The sequence below is a fragment of the Heloderma suspectum genome, chromosome 9 (assembly GCF_057233095.1).
Source record: "Heloderma suspectum isolate Gila_16-S chromosome 9, 16-S_ref, whole genome shotgun sequence".
In the NCBI taxonomy this organism is placed as follows: Eukaryota; Metazoa; Chordata; class Lepidosauria; order Squamata; family Helodermatidae; genus Heloderma; species Heloderma suspectum.
The window spans coordinates 46,837,729-46,862,020 of record NC_139466.1 but is presented as its reverse complement, the minus strand read 5'-3'; the positions used below and the strand labels follow the sequence as shown (position 1 = coordinate 46,862,020).

Sequence of the window (24,292 nt, the reverse complement as noted above, 5' to 3'; positions counted from 1 at the left end):
CAATAACCAAGTTTCTTGGAAACAAAGAATGTCATAAAGTGAAATAAATTTGCTAAACTCTTGATTTACTAACTTGTTCTGCCACCCAACTATGTTCCATGATAAAATAGGAAGGGGGGAATATGAATCCAGCCCATCTAGTCATGGACATTCCCAGGAGTGGTGCTGGGCTTTGGGTAGAATAAATTGGGATTTCCCCATGTTTTTTCTAACAGTGCCCATCTCTCAAGTTTGAAGAATTGTTTGAACTCTTGTTTAACTCAAATGTATTTCTGTCACAGTTATAGTTGACTTGAGTGCCCCGAACATAATTCCTAGGGGAAATGATAGTATTATGAGTAGTAAGTAAGGGAGGTGGGCCTCCCCAACACTCAGAATCACTCCCTCCTCTATACCATGGGATGGGAATGTTATTTGGATAAGTCACATACAGAGGCATAGCTTCCTCAGAGTTCCTCCAATTATGCGGAATCTCATTGGGGGAATGGACCCTATTGTGCCAGTTTGGGGAGTGACTAATGACCTTCTTTTGTTGAACCACTTCTTGGTATGAATAGGTGAATTTAGGTCTCTGTGCTAGTGTGTGCTTACCCCACTTAAAGGACACAATGTTACTCTTAAAAAGGGAGAGTAAATTCCAAAAACCTTGGCAATGCTCCAAACAAGTGAAGGTCAATTCAATTATACCTCTTGTTTTCCTATACCCAAAGGGGTACAAACATGAGCAAGTCAGCCCCCCCTTTGTCCTTCCATAATGACCCAACTATAGATAGTAACTCTGATAGCACCTCTGTACCTTTTTTTCCATGAGCCATGTGTCTGTTTCAGTGGCCAATTGTGTGTGGAGATACAGAAATCAGACTTACCCAGGGAATCCTTTGTCTGGGATGTCCTAATTAAATATGATTCATTGTCCACCTGTTTCAGCTTCTCCCCCAGTTCCCCATGCTCACCTTTCCATTCTGTCCCATGATGTTATCTGGCATTTTGTTGTTCAGTCGTTCAGTCGTGTCCGACTCTTCGTGACCCAATGGACCATAGCACGCCAGGCCTTCCTGTCCTGCGCTCTCTCCCGGAGCGTGCTCAAGTCCATATTCATTGCATCAGTGATGCTATCTAGCCATCTCATCCTCTGCCGTCCCCTTCTCCTTTTGCCTTCAGTCTTTCCCAGCATCAGGGTCTTTTCCAGAGAGTTTTCTCTTCACATTAGGTGGCCAAAATATCTGAGCTTCAGCTTCAGTATCTGTCCCTCCAATGAGCACTCAGGGTTGATTTCCTTTAGGATTGACTGATTTGACCTCCTTGCAGTCCAGGGGACTCGTAAGAGTCTTCTCCAGCACCACAGTTCGAAAGCATCGATTCTTCGGCGCTCAGCCTTCCGTATAGTCCAGCTCTCACAGCCGTACGTTACTACTGGGAAAACCATAGCTTTGATTATGCGGACCTTTGTCGGCAAGGTGATGTCTCTGTTTCTTACTATGCTGTCTAGGTTTGCCATCGCTTTCCTCCCAAGGAGCAAGCGTCTTTTAATTTCATGGCTACAGTCACCGTCTGCGGTGATCTTGGAGCCCAAGAAAATAAAATCTGTCACTGCTTCCATTTCTTCCCCTTCCATATGCCAGGAAGTGATGGCGCCAGATGCCACGATCTTCGTTTTTTTGATTGAGTTTCAAACCAGCTTTTGCACTCTCCTCTTTCACCCTCAACAAGAGGCCCTTTAGATCCTCTTCGCTTTCTGCCATGAGGGTGGTATCGTCTGCGTATCTGAGGTTGTTGATAATTTTCCCGGCAATCTTAATTCCGACCTGTGATTCATCCAACCCGGCGTTTCTCATGATGTACTCTGCATATAAGTTAAATAAGCAGGGCGACAATATGCAGCCTTGTTGTACTCCTTTCCCAATTTGGAACCAATCGGTTGTTCCATGTCTGGTTCTTACTGTTGCTTCTTGACCCTCGTACAGGTTTCCAAGGAGACAGGTAAGGTGGTCTGGTACTCCCATCTCTTTCAGAATTTGCCACAGTTTGTTGTGATCCACACAATCAAAGGCTTTAGCGTAGTCAATGAAGCAGAAATAGACGTTTTTCTGGAATTCTCTTGCTTTCTCCATGATGCAGCGAATATTGGCGATTTGATCTCTAGTTCCTCTGCCTCTTCGAAACCCAGCTTGTACTTCCGGTAGTTCTCGGTTCGCATACTGCTGAAGCCTAGCTAGTAGGATTTTGAGCATAACCTTGCTGGCATATGAAATGAGCGCAATTGTGCGGTAGTTTGAACACTCTTTGGCATTGCCCTTCTTTGGAATTGGAATGTAAACTGACCTTTTCCAGTCTTGCGGCCATTGTTGAGTTTTCCAAATTTATTGGCATATTGAATGCAGCACTTTAACAGCATCATCTTTTAGGATTTTAAATAGCTCAGCTGGAATACTGTCTTCTCCGCTAGCTTTGTTGTTACTAATGCTTCCTAAGGCCCACTTGACTTCACTCTCGAGGATGTCCGGCTCAAGTTCAGTGACCGCACTATCATGGCTATCAGGGACATTAAGCTCTTTCCTGTATAGTTCTTCTGTGTATTCTTGCCACCTCTTCTTAATCTCATCTGCTTCTGTTAGGTCCCTGCCTTCTTTATCCTTTATCATGCCCATCTTTGCACAAAACGTTCCCTTGAGATCTCCGATTTTCTTGAAGAGATCGCTAGTCTTTCCCATTCTTTTATTTTCCTCGATTTCTTTGCATGGTTCATTTAAGAAGGCCTTCTTGTCTCTCCTTGCTATTCTCTGGAACTCTGCATTCAGTTGGATGTATCTTCCCCTTTCTCCCTTGCTTTTTGCTTCCCTCCTTTCCTCAGCTACTTGTAAAGCCTCCTCAGACAGCCACTTTGCTTTCTTGCATTTCTTTTTCTTTGGGATGGATTGAGTTGCTGCCTCTCGAACAATGTTACGGACCTCCGTCCATAATCAATCTGATTTCGATATTGACCATCTGGTGATGTCCATGTGTAGAGTCGCCTCTTGTGCTGTTGGAAAAGAGTGTTTGCTATGATCAGCGTGTTCTCTTGGCGAAACTCTATTAGCCTTTGTCCTGCTTCATTTTGTACACCAAGGCCATGCTTGCCTGTTATCCCAGTGATTTCTTGACTTCCTACTTTAGCATTCCATTCCCCTATGATGAAGAGGACATCTTTTTTTGGTGTTAGTTCTAGAAGGTGTTGTAGGTCTTCATAGAACCGATCAACCTCAGCTTCTTCGGCATCAGTGGTTGGGGCATAGACTTGAATTACTGTGATGTTGAATGGTTTGCCTTGGATTCGTACTGAGATCACTCTATCGTTTTTAAGATTGTACCCCAATAGTGCTTTTCCCACCCTTTTGTTGACTATGAGTGCTACTCCATTTCCTCTACGGGATTCTTGCCCACAGTAGTAGATATGATGGTCACCTGAATTAAATTCGCCCGTGCTTGTCCATTTTAGTTCGCTGATTCCCAAGATGTCGATGTTCAATCTTGCCATCTCATGTTTGACCACCTCCACCTTACCTTGATTCATTGATCTTACATGCCAAGTTCCTAAACGATATTGTTCTTTACAGCATCGGATTTTCTTTTCACCACCAGACACATCCACAGCTGAGTGTCCTTTCGGCTTTGGCCCAGCCGCTTCACTCTTTCTGGCACTACTTGGAAATTCCCTCTGCTCTTCCCCAGTAGTATATTGGACACCTTCCGACCTGAGGGGCTCATCTTCCGGCGTCATCTCTTTTAGCCTTGTGATACGTTCCATGGGGTTTTCTTGGCAAGAATACTGGAGTGGGTTGCCATTTCCTTCTCCAGTGGACCACATTTTGTCAGAACTCTCTGCCATGACCTGTCCGTCTTGGGTGGCCCTGCACGGCATAGCTTATGGCTTCACTGAGTTACGCAAGCCCCTTTGCCACAACAAGGCAGTGATCCATGAAATGTAGTAGCAATGGGGGGCTTCAATTTCCCTGATATTTGTTGGGAGACAAATTCTGCAAAACAGGGCCGCTCCAAGAAATTCCTGACTTGTGTGGCGGATAACTTCTTCCTACAGAAAGTAGAGGAAGGAACTAGAGGATCGGCTATCCTTGACTGGATCCTAACCAACAGAGATGACTTAGTGGGTAAAGTAGCAGTTACAGGAACTCTGGGGGAAAGTGACCATGTTATATTTGAGTTCTTGGTTCTAAAGGAAGCAGCTAGGGATGTCAGAGGATTCCGCCACGGACTGAAATGGGATCGAATTCCCTTCAGTCTGTGCCATGGAATCCTCTGCGGAATGGCACCACGAGGTCCTGCGGAGCCAGCAGTCATGCGGCTTTTTTTTGGTCATCCACACAGAGTCACGAAAGTTTCGTAAATAAAAACGCAAGGTAGGATATTTCGATAATAAATACGCAAGTTTGTTGAAAAAAAAAATGAATTGTGCTCACCGCCTTGTTTGTGGGTGTTCTTTTTCAATTGAAATCCTCCGTCTCCGTTTACTTTCAGCCAAAACACTTCCTCCTCCTCGGGGCTTCCCAAAACAAGGATGCCCTAGGTGTGCCTGAGTGATGCACTCTTTGCTTAAAGCAATGCTGTTTGAAAGAAAGAAAGAAAAAACCTTTTAAAATGACCATGCCGGTCTGGAGCCCTGCACGAGTATTATTCCCCCTGCTAGGCGTTCTATTTCCACATCCAGCCTTGTTGGTGACATGGTGAGGCTAAAATGGAGAGGAGAACCAACTCTGTGCATGTCTACTCCGAAGTAAGTCTTATTGCGTTCAATGCAACTTACTCCTACACATGTCAGCACCCCACTTGCCCCCAGCTCAGCTTTGTATTTCCACATCCAGCTCATTAGCAAACCTCCAGCTCATTAGCAAACCTCCTGAGTGGTGGCTGACTGGTACTGCTGGTGCCTATGACTGAGCTCCCTGCAAGATTGCCCTTATTTATTTATTTTTAAAGAAACACTGGGAAACTTTTACCTGTGGCAAGAGCCACTGGACCTACCTGTGAAACTTGGCAGGGTCATCAACTACCTCTGAAGGGGCTACCGCCATGTCCCCAAAGGTCATCTCCTTATATTAAAAAACAAAGAAGTTACACCTACTCACTTTTGCTGATTTTCCAAGACACTTTGCCTGTTGCTTGCTTTCCCTTGGGTATATCAAATGACCACAAGAAGAATATGATCAGGCTAGGCTATATGTATTTTAAAAACATGTTTGGTTCATCTTACCCTTCCTTTCACAAATGGGGAAAAGGGCTGCCAAAATGATCAGGGGGCTGGAACAACTCATTTATAAAGAAAGGCTTGAATGTTTGGGCTATTTAATTTAGAAAAAAAGGCAAATAAGGGGTGGTGGTTATAAAATTATATGGCGCAGAGAAAGTGGAACAGTGCAATAAATAAGTTCCACTGAGTTCAGCGTGACTTACTGCCGGGTAATCTGTATTGCAGCCAAAGAGAGGTTTAACCTTTTTCTTCCCTTAATGAGAAGAGCCTCAGGTCACCCAGTGAAGCTGAACAGTGGCAGATTCAGGACAGACAAAAGGAAAATACTAGGGGAGAGGGGTTACTCTCTTGTACTTCAAGAAAACCTACACCAGAGATTAGGGATAGTGATCTCCTAATTGCCACCTTAAACACCTTCTGATTAGGATCTCTAATCCCCTCTGTGGCTTGACAGTTTTTTTTAAAAAACTGTTTTAGTTTTTGAGAAAAGGAAACTTTACGCACAGCTAGCACAAAAGCCACTGGACCAAACTGTCTGAAATTTGGCAGGTTCAGTGAGCTCCATAGGGGCTGCCAGGTCTCTAAATTTCATGAATTTACCATAACAACTTTTAAAAAGTATGGCCATTTCTGTTTTCCAGTGCAAGTCAGTGGGAAAATGTAAAATCTGAATAATTCAGATTTCTGAACCTTGCTGTGGATCAGGAGTCTGAAGTGGGTCAGAGCAGGTCCGAATTGGAGCGGGCCAAGTCTGAAGCTCCAAATCGGCCTCTGATGGAGGTATGTGTGGGGGGGTGTCCATGTACAGCCCTACTTCATTTCAGCAGAGTATTTAACAAGGTTGCCCATGTGGACAAAATGGTTATATGGGGGTTAGAAAGTACTACAATTAGGTGGACCCACAGCTGGTTGAGCACCTGTGCTTAGCAAGTGCTAATCAATGGCTGGGCCTCCTCCTGGAGTTAGACCGTGAGTGGAGTGCCCCGGGGCTCTGTCCTAGGCCCTGTGCTGTTCAGCATTTCAATAAATGACCTCGATAAGGGTGTAGAGGGGTTGCTTATCACATCTGAAGATGGCATGAAGCTAGGAGGGATAGCCAACACGAAGCTAGGAGGGACCTCCAACACCATAGAAGGCAGGACCAAGATTCACAAGGAACACTGGGCCAAATGGGTTTCCCTAATGCTCTGGGGCACGCCTGCATATTTTCCCCTCCCACTGCTGGCTTGCAGCCCACATTTCCAGCCCAAAAGTGTTGCCTGCCTGCCTGCCATGCAAAAGTTCCAGCCCTCAAGCGCGGGTGGCGCAGCATGAATCTAGGCACCACCTCACCTCGATAGCCTTGGCCGTAGGTCTACCTAGTCCAACAGTGTCTCCAACAGGTGAAAGCCAGATGACATTGTGAAGCTCACGAACCAGGACATGATGGGGAGATATCCCTTTGTTCTTGTCTCCAGCATACTGACTTGGAATACGGAGGTTCTGCTTTTAGCGACCCTGGCTAATGGCCACTGGCAGGCCAGTTCTCTTTGAATACTTCTAACCCTTGATCAAAGCTATATTTGCTGATGGTGACCACCACTGCATAAAGAAGCCCTTCTTTTCATCTGTCCTGTAACCTGCTCTGCAACCTATTCCATAGGATGATCCCCAAGTTCTAGACTTTGAGTTAAAAGAGAGTATCTTTTGCATTCACTGTCTACTAGAGTTCACTATTTCGTAAACCTCTATGATGTCCATTCTTCATTTGCCAGTCTACAGAACATGTAGAAGTCTGTTAATACAAGATTCTCGCATCATTTCACACCTGCAAGCACACAGACACCCTGGATTCCTCTGCCCGTGATGACCTGTTTGGGCATTCATTCAGGTAGCAATGAAGACATGGAGAGGGCTGGGCTGTGTCCAGGGGCCCTATGCCTGCCCCACAAGCACCCCATTTGCACAGAGCCCACATGTGTCCATCTGAGGTACACACGATCCCCGGAAAAATGGAGGGGAGAGGCTACGTATGCAGGAGCCTCTGCTGGACACGTACCGGCTCTGTCCAAGTAGAGCGCTCGAGCACCTGAGTTTGGGGTGGGCTTGCAGCTGTGGCCCTGTGGCCCATGTCCGCATGCTAATTTCTGCCTCAATGAACACCCGAGCAAGGTGTTGGTGTTCCAGTCATCAAATGATGTGTAGATATGAACCAGGCCTTGGTGTCACTCACTTATTTAAAATGCTTTTACTTTGCCTCTCCTCCTAGGCTCCATGAGGCTCAGGAGAGCATTTTAGAAACAAAAGCTATCAAACCAATAAAGCAGCTTAAAATGGCATCACACTCTTTCCATGGAGCTGCCCTTGAGGAACACTTGGAAGCGGCAGCTGGTGCAGGCTTCCCTACTGGTAACCGATTTTGTCTCTGTTCCCTTTTATTGTTTTTTACTTCTTTGTTGTTGTAAGTTGTAGCGTTTACTGTTACATTTTATTATATATGCATTTTAACAGAGGTTTTTTAATATTGTTGTGCATAAACTGCTTAAAGATTTTATTACATTAAGCAATATATATTATAAATAAATAAAATGCAGCATCCAGACGGCTTTCTTGTGTATGCTTTTCAGACCATACTGCACCAGTCTTATGTCAACTGCATTGGCTGCCATTTTGTTTCTGGGCCCAGTTCAAGATTCTGGGTCTGACCTAGAGGGCCAGGAGATCTGCGAGATTGCCTCCTCCTGGATGAACCCGCTTGACACTTCCGACTGCCTTCTAAAGCCCAACTGTGTGTTGTCCCACCAAAAGAGGTGGCTGCTGGGGATGTGGGACGGGGCTTCTACTGGGGCAGCAGAATCCCTGGTTGTGGGATTCCCTCCAAAGGGCGGCTAGACTAGCCTAGGGGTGGGGAGCCTCAGGCCCAAGAGCCAAATCCGCCCCTGGACTAGCCCCATCCCCAATGACTTTTAGGTAGCCAGCAATTTTTTTTTGTATTCCATCTGGCTTTGAATGGTTTTTGAGAACAAAGTTTCCCATTTCCTTCCTGAAAAAGAGCATTCCTCCTTGGTCTTTATACTGTGTGTTAATTATGTTATTGCTTAAAATTTGTGATATTTTGTTTTAAAGCACTTTGAGGGCTCTTGTCAAAGTGATACAGAAAAGTTTTAATAAATAAATAAATAAATAAAACCACTGTCCTAACACAGAGGTTTACATGTCTCAAGGGGCCACCACAGACAGTAGCAACACTTCTCAGTGGGTCCCATCCACACATTTGGCTGCAAGTTGGCAAGTGTAGCCAAGTAATGTACACATCCGAGTGATCAACATGCATGGGTGACTCAGTCTTTACAGAGTTTGGCCCCGCAGATCCCACTCTAGGGGCTCATTGAGGCAGGAGAGAGTTTGACGTGTGGATGGGCCGCCAGCGGGACTCTTGAGACCGGGGGTATCAGGCCTCTTTCAGCCCAAGGGCTGGACCCATTTCAGAGCAACTCTCAGGGGCCATGCTTCCATGGTGGGCGGGGCCAAAGGCAAAAGGGGACGGCCCCCAAACACCAGTGTATCTCTGCTGAAAACGCTTTTCTGCTAGCAGCTGAGCCTTAGGAGAGGCATTTCAATGGTTTAGCATGGGGCAAAACTTTGCACAATCCAGGAAACCCCCAGGCAGCTGTCGGGGCTTGACCATGGAGGGCCTCCACAGGGCTGGATTTCGCCTACGGGCTGAGGTCCAACTCCCCTGCTTTAGTCCATGCTGCTAGCTGGCTCATTTGGAAACTGGGGCATGAGGCTGATCTGGGCTTGGTTGCTTGATGCCCCACCCCATAAACTTGAGATGACACCTTTGTGACCCAAGAAGGGATCAGCCACTGCGAGTCACCGACGAGAGACTTACAATGGAAGCATGTCATGCTTCCTCATCCCATGAGGTCGCAGAATGCTGGGCATGTGACGGTAGGGAAAAAGCAGGGGGCAAGAAAGTCAGTGGGAGAAGGAGCTGAAGTGGGGGGACAGAGGAAAGCAGTGGGGAGACAGGTTACTGAAAAGAAGGGGAGATGGAGATGTCACCAACAGATGTTTGGGGCTGGGTTCATCTGGAGTGTTCCGTAGTCATTGTTATCATTACTAATTGCTTGTGTTAACCATTTAAATCCACAATTTAAAAAAAAATCACCCATGATCACACATCAGACTAAAGACTGATTGACACTCAGCTTCTCATTCAAATACGAAGAGATATGGGAAAGTTGTAGAGAGTGAGCTGAGGAAGCAAGTCAGACCTAGAGAAGGGTCAGGCAATGACTGATATCTTCCAAGGAGCCCTGACTGAGAAGGGTGTGGAGTGTGGATCAATCGGACTGGACAAAAGGAGTCCAGTTAAGATAAGAAGGTGGGGATTTTGCATGTGAGTGACCTTCTACGAAGACTTCTTGGGAAAGCCATTTTCAGGGACAGAACAAGTGCCTTAAAATTTCCTGGACAGAGAATCCAGCATGCCGGATAAGCGTACAGGAGAAAATGAGGTGGAACAGAGATGGTAGGAATGAAAAAGCAAAGTTCACTTTACCTTATTCACTTAGGCCATGGGCTATAACCAGAGAACATCAAAACTAGGGTGTCAGAGAATTCCGTGACGGGTCTCAGTGAGGCCGATGCCAGTGCATTCGCCCCCCCATTCCGTCAGGGAACGAAGCCCCCTCCCCCCACCCCACGAAAGGCACGCGGGACAAAGTCCCCGCTGCCCCCACCCCACAAAAGGCGCGCGGGACAGAGCACTTACCTGCTCCCGTCTGTGCTGCTTTGCGAATGGCGGCCGTCCTGCGGCCGCCATTCGCTTCGTCTTCATAGCCGTGATAGGCTACGTAAATACTTACCTAAGCCTATCATGGCTAACGCAGGGACGCCAGTTGCGTTCTTGCGGAGGCCGTGATAGGCTACGTAAGTATTTACGTAGCCTATCATGGCAGGGGGGAAAAACCCAGCATACACAAATGGTGGCAGCTACCGCCATTTGTGTACGCTGGGGTTTTCCCCCCTGCCGTGATAGGCTACGTAAATATTTACGTAGCCTATCACGGCTCAATACAGGGACGCAAATTGGCCACGGAGCAGAGCTGGCCGGGCGGGATTCCAGGGGGGAGGACTGGATCACCTCCCCCCCGTCAAGGATTCCAAGGGGAGGGACGGAGCTCCTCCCCCCCACCGCGGATTGCCCGGCGCGGAGACAGGTAGGTGTTTCGTACATCCCTAAAACAAACAGCAGTGAAACAGCTGTACAAGGTTAAAAGCAGCAACACAAGGAAACAAGCCTGAAAGGAGCGGTGCCCTTATTTTGTGGAGTGCTGCTTGGCGCCTGCCCAGACGGAGATGGCCAAGGGCTGAGCCGCCATGGACACCGCACTCGCCAATTCTGGCTCAGCTAGCCACGAGCTCCCAAATCTGATGTCCCCTCCAGTTATGCCAAGGTTTGTGCTACGTTGTGCCACAAACCCTGAGTTCTGTGCCACCAAGCGCAAGCCGATACATTAAATGGAGGTTCACAAGAACAATGTGATCATATCCCCTCCAAACCCATGTCAACTATTTTGTGCTAGTTTCCTGCCACTAAGGCCCAAGGTTTGAGCTGCCACCAAAAGCATGAAAATGACGTACCCGCAGGTGGAGTCCTGGTGAATCCTCAAAATGCCGCCTGGTTATATTTGCTCCGCCTGGCAAGGACACTGCGTACTTGCAGTTGCCTGCCTGCCTGCCTGGTTCCTCCACCTGTTCCCTCCCTGCCAGCTCGCAAGACCACGCCAGCACCGCCAGCTCCCTCCGCCGCCTGCTGCTCTCTTGGCGCAGAACAAGCGCTCTGGCTGGAGCCCCCAGCACAGCTCTGGCCCCTTGGCACACGTGTCCTGCTCGCTGTTAGCGGGCTACGCCTGCCTGGCAAGGGTGCTGCCCACACTTCCAGCTTAGGTGCCCGCCCACCCCGTGGCTCTGCCAGCTCCTTTCACCAATTCTGCCCAGCCAGCTCCTCCCCCAGTGCAGAAACCCTGCCAGACAGTGCTGCGAGCTCACCGTTTGCTGCCCAAGCACCCAAAACAGCACAAAACTCTGCATGCACCAAATATGTATCAACTAGTGCAAAGTCCTTGTCGCCATCGAGGCTGGCAGTCCGGCAACGATTGGCTTAAAATGTTTGCCTGTTTCTGTTATTACTGGAACAACTTTACACTTTTAAAATAAATGTACTACAAATAAATCAATAAAGGTGAAAAACACAAAAAAGGTGTTATTTTTAAAAAGATTGTTTACCATTTCTTGAAGTTAAAAACAGGCGATGTAAGATTTCTCTCTTTTCTCCCTCTGGTGTCCTTTCAGCTCAGCTGCTCTTCCCCCTACTCTATCACCAACTGACTTTTCTTCAGCCCCTTCCCCAACATTGTGTCTGTCCTTTCATTAGCTCAGCCCTCTAAGATATCTCACAGGAGTAAGCATTATTACACATGCATACACACGATGTGTCACGTTACGTTACGGTAATGATGCATATGCAGTGTGGGGCATATGCATTAACCTTCCCTTTCCCTCGTCCATCTCCCTTCCTGAGCTGCCCAAAGCTTGAGCTTTGAACTTCTTTGAAGTTTCAAATTTTTTTGCATGTCTACACTGCTCAAGCTTTAGTTTTTAATTTTTTTAAGCAAAATCAGACTGGTAGATCTCTAGTAATAAGCCTTACACTACCGTATTCTTATATAAGGTTACTTGCAGTCTTTGGGCTTGTGAAATAATTCTGAACCAGCCCATAAAGCTGAGAGATTTCCCACCTTCCACAGACAGTATCACGGTATGACATCAGACAATTGTTATGTCACAGGGAGAGGATAATTGGGCAGAAGTGACTGTTAAATGTCACTTTCTTTATGTAGATTTGTGCAGCAAGGAGAAGAGAGAATAACTGGTAGTGTGTGTGTGTGGGGTGAGGGTGGGGGTTGGCTTATGAGAGTTGCAAACTGGAAGAAGGCAAAGACCAGGTAACCTCTACCTGCTGTAGGGTGTAAACCACTTCCTGCCAGAAAGGACAAAGGGGTTATTAAGGTTGTCGTAACTTGCCTGATAAAAATATCATGGGCTTCGTCTTTCTTCTCAACAATCAATTTAATTTTTCTGACTGGAAGAAATGATGGAAGACACAAAAGGGAAGTGCTCTTGCCAGGCTAGTTTTCCATTTCCCAGCTGACTTATTTAGAATAATGATTTTGTTGCAATATTCTAAATAAGTCAGCTGGGAAAATGGAAAACTAGCCTGGCAAGCGCACCTTCCCTTCACTGTGGTAAAAGCTGTTATAATAAATCCACCCATCTAAAGAGAGTGAAGTGACTTTTCTTCCCCCTCCCCCTTCTCCTCTTAGTTTCTTCCTTTACTCTTGAATGAGGATGTCAGCTAAGGGGCAGGGGGACTGGCCACCTTTATTGGTGAAAGCAGCATGCCTAAGAGAGACAAATTGGGTTCAGTATAACAAAGTGCCACAGTAGCATTGTGCGTGTTCAAGACTCCAGCCATCTCTGGAGCGTGGTTTTGGCGTGTCAGGTCAATGGTATGTGTGTGGAGATATTTTCAGTCACAGTGACAGGATTCTCAGCAAGATCCGACATGGCGACTTTTTCATACCTCACGCAACGCTATCAGTGCAGACTGAACACTCGCACCCTTTCTTAAAACAAAGAAATGTTACTTCTGTTTTTTAGATCCTTAAAAAAAAATCAATGCTTTGCAGAATATTTGATTTATAAGACACACAGCTGGCCACAAATGATGAAGGGAAACTGGGGAACAGAGCTTCCCCTTTAGGGCTCAACTTTCTTGATGAATCTCTGGAGACAGGAACAGCCCCCACACTTACAGGCCTCCTCCAGTGTGCCCATCTCCCTCCTAAGGCGGCTTGTGGGGCACGCTCATTGGCCTTGTGTGGGTGTGCTGATTTACTCATTTCATACCCCACACACCTGACCTGGCTCTTCTTCCCCCAACCTGGAAACCCAGGGCTAGGGCCTTTCCCAGAATTAGGGGGTTTGCTTTCAAAGTGAGTGATGTTTCCAAAGCAGATTAACCCCGACAGTACCCTCCTTCCAAACATGTTACATTATCATGAGGCTGTGTGAGATTAGGGGACGGTATAAGAGAAAACTGCAATTATCTGCAGGAAAGCGTAATTCCTGTTGGGAAGACCCCCAGGGCTGGAGAAGAATCTCTTGCTGAATGTGCACATCCTCAATAAAGGCCTACCACAATCCCCATTATTATTCTTGCCAAGAAAACCCCATGGAACGTATCACAAGGCTAAAAGAGATGACGCCGGAAGATGAGCCCCTCAGGTCGGAAGGTGTCCAATATGCTACTGGGGAAGAGCAGAGGGTATTTCCAAGTAGCGCCAGAAAGAGTGAAGCGGCTGGGCCAAACCTGAAAGGACACTCAGCTGTGGATGTGTCTGGTGGTGAAAAGAAAATCCGATGCTTAGGAACCTGGCATGTCAGATCAATGAATCAAGGTAAGCTGGAGGTGGTCAAACATGAGATGGCAAGATTGAACATCGACATCTTGGGAATCAGCGAACTAAAATGGACAGGCATGGGCGAAATCAACCCTGAGTGCTCCTTGGAAGGACAGATACTGAAGCTGAAGCTGAAATATTTTGGCCACCTAATGCGAAGAGAAAAGTCCCTGGAAAAGACCCTGATGCTGGGAAAGATTGAAGGCAACAGGAGAAGGGGACGGCAGAGGATGAGATGGCTAGATAGCATCACTGATGCAATGAATATGAACTTGAGCACGCTCCGGGAGAGAGCGCAGGACAGGAAGGCCTGGCGTGCTCTGGTCCATGGGGTCACGTAGAGTCGGACACGACTGAACGACTGAACAACAACAACACAATCCCCATCTCGATTATCTCTTGCTTAGAAGGTCCATTTCCGCAGATACTGCAGGATGCAAAGGATAAACACGGTTCTCCTATGGCGTTAGTGATTGTGTGCAAACGGCAACCCTCTTTTTATAGCAGCGAGCTGAGGGGCAAAATTTCTTTCAAAAACGGAAGCTGCAAAGCCTGTTCGAGAGCGGGGCAAAACCTCCCTGGGAAGTTTCGCTCCTCTTATCACCCCCACGCCACTCCGGCCCCTCGGGAAGCTGCAGAAGGCGCTCCCCTTCAGCCGGCAGTCTGGTGTCGCCCCACTCCTGCCTGCTGATGGCGGGCCTCGGGCGGCTATGCGCGCCCCGCCCCGCCCCGCCCCGCCCCGCGAAGTCACAGGGCGCCCAGAGCGGCGGCGAACTGCTTGCCGAGGGGGAATGGCGCCCTCTCGGCGGCGGAGGGGCGCCGCTCCTGCGCGGCCCCGCCCGGCTCCGCAGGCGGCGTCCGGAGGGGGGGCAGAGACGAGGCGGCGCCGGGCCGGTCTCCGCCTCCTCCGCTCCCGCCGGCGGCGGCTTGGCTGCCCCAGGGGAGCGAAAGGGCCGCCCGGGTCAGGAGCGCTTCCGGGGGCACCCGGGGGCGCCGCGCCCCCACACCAGGCGCCGCACAGCTCCGACTCGACCAGCAGCGCCGGCCGGAACGCTGCGCCCTGGGCGGCGGCGGCGGCGGCACCCGCGCTCCGGCCAGGGCCCCCGGCGCGGGAGCGGGGGCGCCGCGGCCGCCCGCCGCCCGCGCCGCCGCAGCAGCCTCGAAGCCGGCGGTGCCGCCGCGGGCCGGCAGGGGGCGGCGTCGGCTCGCGTTGAGCCCGCGCTCCGCTCCGCCCCGCCCCGCTCGCCGCCCGGGCCGGGCCGCCCCTCGGCGGCGCGCCCCGGGCCCCACGGCGCCACTGCCGCGCGGACGGGCCCTCCGGCGCGGCTGCGCTGCGCGAGGGGTCAGCCGCGGAAGCCGCCGGCGCGGCGTCCGGGGCGCCCAGCCGGGGCGGGCGGAGGCGCGGCGCGGGGCCGGCACGCGCCCCGGGCGGCGCCTCGCGGCCCGGCGGCGGCCCAGCTCTGCCCGCGGAGGCGGGGCCGCGAGTGCCCCCGGGGCCGGGCGGGGCGGCGGCAGCCGGCCCACGGCGCCCCCGGGACCGCGCCGCCGGCCCCGCGAGCACGCGCGGCGCGGAGCCCCGGCCGGGAGGCGCCGGCACTCGCGGCGCCCCGCCCTCGGGCGGGGCCTGCCGACTGGCCACGCCCTCCAGCGCGGGCCGGCCGGCCGGCGAGGCCCCTTCCGAGCCGCGCTGCCATTGGGCGCCGGGCCGGGCTGTCCGCGCCGATCGCCTGCGCGCGGGAGTAGAGCGCGCGGCGCGGCCGCCGGAGCCCAGTGCGAGTCGGGCAGCCGGAGGGGCCGCCGCCGAAGCCAGCGCGCCGCCGGGGCGGCCAGGACGGGCGCGCGGGCGCAGGCAGGGGCCGCGGCGGGGCGCCCAGGCGGCGGCGCCGGAGGAGCCGCCGCCGCCGCCCGGGAGCGCGAGGTCGCCGCCGGCGCGATGGGAGCCGCGTGAGGCGCCGAGGACCGCACCGCCCGCGGAGGAGGATGGGCCGGCCGGCCGGGCGCCGCGACTGCCTCGGCCGGGGGCTCGTGGGGCTGCTGCTCGCCCTGTGCCGCCTGGCGCCGCCGCTGCTGGCCAAGAGCCTGGAGCCGGTCTGCTGGAGCGCCGCCAACCCCACGTACGTGCCGGCCGCGCGGCCTCGCGGGCGGGCCGAGGGACCCGGCGGCGGCGAGGCGAGGCGAGGCGCTGGCGGGCCGCGGGAGCCCAGCCGCAGCGTCCGCGGGCCGGCGCCGGGGAGCCTCGGGAGCCGGCGGGGCGCGGCGGGCGCGCTGTTCCGCGGGCGGCTGCGCGGCGCCGGGGAGCGTCTCCGCGGCAGCTGCCGGCGCCTCGCCGCCTTCGGGCGGAGCCGCGGCGCGCCGGTGCTCGGGACGAGGCCGCCGCCGCCGGGCTCGCGCGCTGCCGGGCGCCGCGGGCCGGCGCGGCGCTCCTGTCGGCGGGACCGCCGCTGGCTGCGGCGGCGCGCCTGCTCCGAGGGGCGGCCCGCGCGCTCGGCAAGGCCGCGCGGGGAGCTGCCGGACGCGTCGCTTCGCGCTTCAGCCCGCGGAAGCGCCGCCGGCCGTTTGCGCGCGAGCGGCGCCGGAGAGCCGCGCCCGCCCCGCCGCCGCCGCCGGGCGTGCAGTGGCCGAGGGCCCCAGGCCGCCGCGCTTGCGGGGTTTGCCGTGTGGGGCGCCCGGAGGCGCAGCCCTCCGGGGTGGGCCCGGGCCTGCTGCGCGCGTTCGGCGCGGCTTGTCGGCCGGGCGCTCCCCGGGCCCCTCCGTCCCTCGTTCCCCGTTTCTCGGGCCGCTGCGCGGGGCGGATGCTTCTGCCTAATGACATTTTGCGATGGCGCGGTGCAGAAGTCACGCTTGATTTTTCTGGCAAGAGCGTGCTGAGGTACGGAGAGGCATTTTGTCTGAGACATGTAAAATGATGCAGAGGATGTCTCTGACCCTGCGCCTTTTTTCTGGACGCAGATACTCCAGGCTTTGTTCCCAGTGAACCTTTAAAGTCACGGCTGTTACGCATGCTTTGCTTCTTGGGCAGGACGCTCCCACTTCAGCCTGTCCCCACGGGCTCGTGTATGAGCCTCTTCAGTCCTGCATGGGAAAGCGGCATTTACAGTTTTGTTTAGAATAAATAGAATGCAATCCCAGACTTGTTTAGCTGAACAATATTAGCAGTGGCAGCTGCTTTTTCCAAACAGGTCTATCTGCTGGGAAAGTAAAAGTTTTCAAAGATGTTTAGATTCCCAATTTGAGTACTAATTAACTGTAGACAGTTGGAGACTGATTACATCAGGATGATTTTGGGGAGCCGTTTCCCTGGGTTTTATCTTGTAAATCTGACTGTTTGTTTATCTTATCCCTTCCCTCTTCTTTTCAAAGCAGGCCTTCAGGTTTGCTGTCTTTAGGGAAGGGGAAAAATCAAGCTGTGGGGGGTGGGTGGGGGGAGAAGAGTAATTCAAAACAGTTGCTCACCCTTCTAAGCTGCCCTAGTTTTGTCCTTCAGGAAAACAAACGCCCTCCACAGTAAAGGGGGGGGGGGACATTGCTTATTCTTGTCAGCTCAAATAGCTGGGGGAGGAACTCTTTCTGGCCTTCAAAATGTGTAGCAAATGTACAAGCTCCAAGTTCATTCTTGAAACACTTTTTTTAATAGATGTAAGTGAAGTAGGAAACTTTTCTTCTGAGGAAATGGCAGCATTCATTTTATAGATCTGGTGGATAAACTTTGAGGACAAAATAGGAACGGCGCAGTGAGGAAGCGAGGAAACTGTTCCGAATTGGCTGCAGTCTTGGGGAGATCGCAGCATGCGCTCATGGCAAGCCGTGTCACTGCCGCCACCGCTGCTGGGCCGGGGGCCTTGGCTGTGCATGACGGCGCTGCAGCTCTCCGGGAGGAGGAGGCTTTTCTGGGTCAGTGTCGGAATGTCGCGTTTCTGCCTGGATTGTATCTGGGATCAGCAGCGTTGATTAAAATACTAAAGTGCTAAATTCTTGGGAGGTGCTTCTCTACAAGTAACAGAAGCACTGTGGTGTGTCCGCCAAACCTTCCTGTGGAGGACTGTTGACCGCTTCTGGAGCAGAGCGGCATCCACAGCAAATTGTAGGTGTGAGGGCCTGAGAGAGAACAACCAAACGAGCCACCCTCCTCTCTGCAGCTCGTCCAAACACCTGATGTGCCACAGTGAAGCTGCTATGTCCATGGACTGAAACGGAGTAGTGACGAGGTAGACAGAAGTTTGGAGGCTTCCAAGGCTCTGACTGTTCACTTCCTCGCTGGCAAATGGCTTCTGTTGAGGAGCTGATGAAAATCGGGAGAGCTCAGGGGATCCCCTCGCCTTGTGAAGTGGCTTGCCCCTCGTGGCCTTGCTTTGTGGCTTGTTCCTGGGAGAAGTCATGTTCTTCCTCCCTCCCCATGTGGCTGGTGGACACTTTCCCCTTCGGAGCTGCACAGGGGCAACCAAAACACAGTTCCGTCTCTGCTTTGTATTAGAGTTTCAATGGTGAATACAGAACAGTGCAAACATCCTTGCTGCCCCCCCCCCCCCATTGCCTGCTCTTGAAAGAGTTCCAGGTATGTCGGAAGTAAAGATTGGCAAGTGATTAGCTCGTGGTGAAAGGCTTGAAACTGGCATTTCATGTTGGTCTGGGGTTGGCACTCTCGGTTTGCCCGCACTAATACTGAAGAGGAAGGGGGTCTCCTCTGGAGGTAGCACAGCTGCCATACTTATGTAGTGCTTCAAAGTCTTAGAAATGCTTTACATACCTAACCTGGGTAATCTTTTACAGCATCCCTGTCAGGTAGGCTGGCTCCCAGCCACTCAGCAACATCAGCTGTTGGCATCCCCCTTTCCTCAGCTTTGGAGCAATTTGGTGGTGGTGGTGTGTGTGTGTCTTGTGAACGTATGGGGGGCTTGTAAAGCCACTTCCTTTGGCACTGTATATGTTCGCCCACCTTTGTATCTGGACTTTAGTTTCAAAGAATGCTCCGGTTGAAGTTCTGACTCTCCAGATGTCCGGCCACAGCGAGCTGCCTCGGTGGCTTTAGAGGCAGATATCTGTGGGAAAAGCTCCCATCCGTCTGTCAGTCTGTGGGCTCAGCTTGTGTTGGAGAGCCTGGTGATTCCAAATGGAAACATCAGGTTTCTGTTTTGTTACGTATTGATGCTTCCAGACATGGTTGGGTAGGAATAAAAATATATCTGACAGAGGAAAGCGTGTGCGCACACGTGTGTGTAGGAAGCAACCCATAAGCTTTGAGTCCCCGTCCAGGCATGTGCTAGCAAAAAAAAATAGATCAATCCAATTTGCTTCTTGTTAAATCAAGGTTATTTTTTTCCCTTAGATGCCTTTTAAAGACCGCTTCAACAGCGCTTCAGGACAATAAAAATCCTCTCTTGTTTTTGGGAGGTTACAACGGTAGTTCTTCCCTATGAATCCTCACCTAACTGACCTCAGATGTGCTGAGATTCACTACTTGTTTTCAGAATAAATTGGCTAAATCTTTTTTAAAAAGTAACAGTAGATGGAATTTCCAAGCCATTAGAAGTGGTGTCAAACATTGGACTTGGTGGCCTCGTGAATGTCACTTGGAATCATTCAAAATTTCTACACCCCCCCCCCGCATGTTTTCTCCACTTTGTCATTGCTGCTTCTATTTTACAGATAAAGCAGGAGAATATAATGTTATCCGATTGTCACCCAAGCAGATCTCTGGTTGTTCCTGGGGAGAAGCAGCTTTGCTTAAAATAGCCTTTCAGCTACCGAGGGGATGCATTGTCAGGTTAAATATCAGATGGAAGGAACAACTTCCTTTACTGATATTACTACAGTGTCATAGCCTTTTAAATCTTCAGTTTAAATGTACAGTGTTGCTTCTCACTAAGCTGGCAATTGTATATATCATCCCCTTTGTATTTCAGTAAAGATTATGAAAGTGGACTTCTCCACTTTCATTTTTTTGATCAGCCTTGCTTACAGCATTTTTATTTTATTTTTATGTGAGGCTGCAGGGCAGAGATGTTTGAAATAATTCTTGGAATGCTTTGGACTCAGTTTGTTCTGCATTTTAAGCACCCATTGATTAGCAATTGTCCTTCAAGTTTACCTTGCACTGAAAACCATTCTGGGCTTAGAGTGCGTGTGCGTGCGCATGAGAATGTGTGCGTGTCTTGGTGTGCCCCTGTGGTTTGCATTCTATCCCATGGGCTCCGTAGAGATAGGCTTCTCAGGAGAGGAAAAAACAAGGGTTCTTGGGCAACATCCATGATCTTTATGCTGCTTTTCCAGAAGTCAGAGTTTTTGGTTCAGGGGTAGCTTGGATCCTGTGCCATAACATTTTGTGGCAATTTTACTTTAAATCCTTTTGCTGCACTGTCAGAGAAATATTGATCCCAGTGGGTTTCTGGACTGCCCACTAAAAAAACCACATTTCAAAGAAAGTATAGGCTCAAAAATTAATTTCAGTTTGGAATTCTTGTCTTCTAAAAGTATTTAATTAGGGATGAAATGAAAATAAATCACATAATTTTTGTGATTTTTTTTCCCCGGAAAAGGATTTGTTGCATTCTGTTGTTTGCCCTGTAAAAATGCCGTTGCCTTTCAGCGTGATCCTGCTTGAGTTTACTCAGAAGTGAGTCCCTCTGTGTTGAACGGGATTTACTCTACTCCAAAGTAAGAGCATGTGAGGTTGTAGCCTGGACTTTCTCCTTTAGCTTCCTATAGCAAAACAAACAACTTGTCTGAAATCTTGCCATCTAGCCCAACAGAAAGGTACATTTCCCCCCTGAAATCAGTGCGAGTGATGATCCTGAGTGGTACATCTGAAGGCGGCTTGTGTTCTGCATGATTGCCTTCTGTCTTCTGCTTCAGGTGAAGCAGGAATGCCTTCTGTCTTCTGTAGTTTAACAGTCACGTGCAAACTCTCAGCATAAGGGGTTCTGAAATACTGCATTCCTGTTGTTTGTTGCCATGCCATGGTTCTACGGGAGCTGTTGGGGGGGCGGCGGCCGCAGCTTCTTGAGATTTCCCTCTTCTGAGTGGGAGGAAATCACTAGCTAGCTGTGGGCTGGTGGTTCCGTTCTGTTCCGGGCTTGGGGAATCCAGTGGGCAGCAGATGGCCTGTGTGCATGTTTGACAGGCATGTCTGAATGGGCTTTTCTTAATTTTCCTGAGGCTGATTTGGATTAACCAGGGTTGTGCACGCGGAGTGGAAGGGAGTCCCTCTGGCAGCGGGGAGGCTGCTGGAGGAAACGCTGTGGGCAGGGCGGAGGGCGCTTCTCCCCCGACCCCTCTCAGGTTCAAATGGCTGGTAGGTCCCGGGCAAGACTACAGCAGGCGGCGCCTTAAAAAGCTGCCCTTTTGTGGCTTGTTGGCTTATTTATTTAATGACATCTATGAACTGCTTATATTCAAGACATTCCTACGGGATGTGCAAAAACAAGCCTTTTATATAAAGGAGAAAATTACCTTCCAGAGAATGCCTGTTGGAAAAGGCATGGAAAACCGAGAAGGGGTGGCCTAATTTGAAGTAGTGGGGAGTTCCAGTACACGAGATTTGCTCAATCTCGTCACTCAGAACCGACTCTTTCTCTCCTTTATGTGCAGAAAAATGGTATTTGTTTTGGTAAGATACATACATTGAGGTGGATGGGGGGTGGGGTAAGAAGCTGTATTGTTTGAATTGGCCTGCTGAATGATACCTGAAATTCAAAACTCAGTAGTTTCCATCATTGTTTTCATTTTTAAAAAACCAAACAAACAGCTGTATTGAGCTTACAGTTACAAATTAAAAGCATGATACAATTTGGGCACATTTTGCTAAATGTTTAGGAAGGGCAGGATGGTCTTTGTTCTTCAGGATGTGATCAGCCCCCCCCCCTTTCTGTGCCTATTGCCTTTCCTGCAAGTCTTACTTAACCTGTTCTAACTCCATACCCTCTTGACACAGTGTAAACGTCTCTCTGTAATCCATTAAAAAAGTAACTGAACAGTACAGCTGCTAATAGATACAGCAGAACAAGTTTAATTTGTGTAATTTGGATGTAGGGATTACGGTTTTGTTAAATCTGTTCCATCTGTATTTCGCAGATTGTCAAGTATCTTTAGTTTCGTTGTCTGCTCATTTACGGAATCTGATTTTTCTCAATTCCAAACTTGTGCAAATGTGCACTTCAAAAATGCACAAATCCCCCCAAGTGCACAGTTTCATGCTTTAACATGGGGGGAAACATGCATTTTCGATTGGTGTTTTTAAAATATTTTGTATTTTTCTACATCTAAATTTGCATACAATTCTAGGAAGTAAAAAAAAATAGTCTGCAAGTCTGTGGAATCTGTGCAACTCGGAAAAAGCTGGTCCTCTGCAGAATCCACAGGTCAGATTCATAGACATATGAACTCATTTGCATCCATTGTGGATTCTCTGACATCCCTACTTGGATGCATTGTGAGATTTGCTGGGGATGCAACTGCCCAATGGTCTACATGTTGTATGTTACACTCAGACGCTGTCAGATTTGCTGTGGGTGCAGAGGTGTGCAGAATCCTTTATTTCTAGCTTGGGAAAGGGTGGCAATTCCATGGAAGGCCCAGTAACATGGTTGTACTTTGCCTGGTATAAGAAATGCTCAAGATACGTGGGACAGTGCTAGGAAGCTGGCTGTGCCAGTAATGGGCTATTGGTCTTGTAGTTTTGAATGAGGGCTTTTGTAGCATATTTCTAAGTACATAGGATTTAATGAAGCAGGTTTGCTTCCTTTCAGGTGAGGAGCAGGTGGGCTCTGCTTGATGCAGAAGAGCTAAACGTGTGTGCAGTCTGATGCTGTATTTTTTAAAGGAAAGTGTCGGAACTGTGCAGCGTTCTTTGTTTGGAATGTTCCCCCACTGATCATGATGTCTGTTGGCCTGGGAAGGCATCTTCTGGCCATAAGACATCTTATAAAACCTGCAGTGGGGAATCTCCTCTGAATCAGGCAGAGTTTAAGCAGTACAAGTAGCACCTGGTACAGGAAGTGGGAGAGTGCGTGTTGATGGAGAGGTCTTGGGTATCTTCCTGTCATGGGGGTGGGGTGTGTGTGTGTGTGATGCACATATTAAAACCCCCCCTCATTATTCATGCCGAGGCACTCAGGGTGGCGTGCATGGTTCTCTCTCCTCACCGTCTTCTCCTTGCAAGAGCCCTATGCGGAAGGCCAGGCTGAGAGTGTGGCTGGCTGAAGGGCACCCAGGGAGCTTGTGTGATGCTTGGAAGTGGGGTCTCCCTAGGCCTAGGCTGACAACAGTGGGCCCTGGCTGCCCCACAGAAAAAGCCATGTATGCATCCATACCGTGTGGGCTTGGGGGAGAAGGCCAAGCCCCCTCTCTGACATGTGGTAGGGCACTTCTTGAGGCTGAGTGGCCAGAACTTTCCATAAACAAAGCTGGCGAAACGATGTCTGTCAGTGGGCTATGTTCGGTGAATGGCGTGTATTCATAGTTAGAGAACTGAATGTGGTTCAGAGTTCAGGTAGTTGGGAGAACAGGATCACTCTGGTGGGCTCTGTTGATGGTCCTGACGAGGTCATCTTCTTCAGGACCTGGTGTTCCCTAGATCCATTAGGAAGCCCCCAGGAATAATACGTGACGTACCACGGCATGGAAGACACGTGACCTCAGAAAGCAGGTCCTGGCTTCTCTCTCTGTCGAAAAATATATTTTAACTCAATCTGGTCGTGGTTGTTATAAGATAGTATAAGTGTAAAGTCTAATATGTGTTCATCTAATTAGGGATTCATTTTAAACCAGGTTATATTTGAAGGAGACACTTGCCATAATTGGAATTAAAATAAAAGAATAAAAGTCCGGTGTAAAATTTAGAGTCTGTTTTTGTTTTTTTTGTTTTGGAAATCCATCTTTATCCAACCTGCTGTAGGTCACGGGGAAATACTTCCGACCTTTGGCCCTCTGGCTGAGTACTGGCTACACCACCAGAGTCGTTTACGTTTCAGCATAGAGGAGACATTGGCTTCTGGGTCCTTGCAGCTCTGCGCCGAGCCGTGTGTCTTGCCTGACAAGAAGGCATGCAGTTGACTTGTCAGCGGATCGTCTCTTTTTAATGTCCACCTTTTGGAGCTGTGGACAAGATCCGTTCCAGCGCCAGGAGTGCAAAACAGCAGCACCCTGGAGCAGAGCAGCTGCTCCGCCCTCCATTCCTCTTTCTGCCTTGAATAGCCTTGACCTCAGGCACACCAAGGAACCTCGAAAAACCACCTGACCCTTGGCCTTGAGCATAACCACACCAAGGTGCAAAATGGGCCACCAATTTCCAGTTGCTAGACAAGTTTTCAAATTGATTGGAGAAAAACACACACAAAAATCAGCTTGCGCAGAGGCTTAGTGTGAGTGGTGGGCCTGGCAGGCATTGCAGCTTCATTGCCTCTGGGGATGCAGCAGGATAGGGCACTGTCAGCTGCCGAGGACAGTCAGCGATGGAGGAAAAAGATCTGGGACATTTGTTCTATTACTGTGATCGTCTGTATCCTTCTCCTTAGCCTGCAGGCTCATGGAGCAGCTATAACCA

General features: G+C 50.2%; 1 protein-coding gene across 2 annotated transcripts in view; it reads left to right on the top strand.

Annotated features, from left to right (window-relative positions):
- Nucleotides 1-15,632: 15,632 nt before the first annotated feature.
- The window catches only part of EFNB1 (ephrin B1), a 155,671-nt gene continuing 147,011 nt past the window's right edge, over nucleotides 15,633-24,292 (top strand). The window contains exon 1 of one of the 2 annotated variants that reach the window (XM_084814278.1): nucleotides 15,633-15,869. In XM_084814278.1, coding sequence (XP_084670404.1) covers nucleotides 15,736-15,869 — 134 coding nt within the window. In that variant the 5' untranslated portion in view covers nucleotides 15,633-15,735. The remainder of the gene's footprint in view (nucleotides 15,870-24,292) is intronic. The other variant, XM_084814279.1, reaches the window with a different exon arrangement.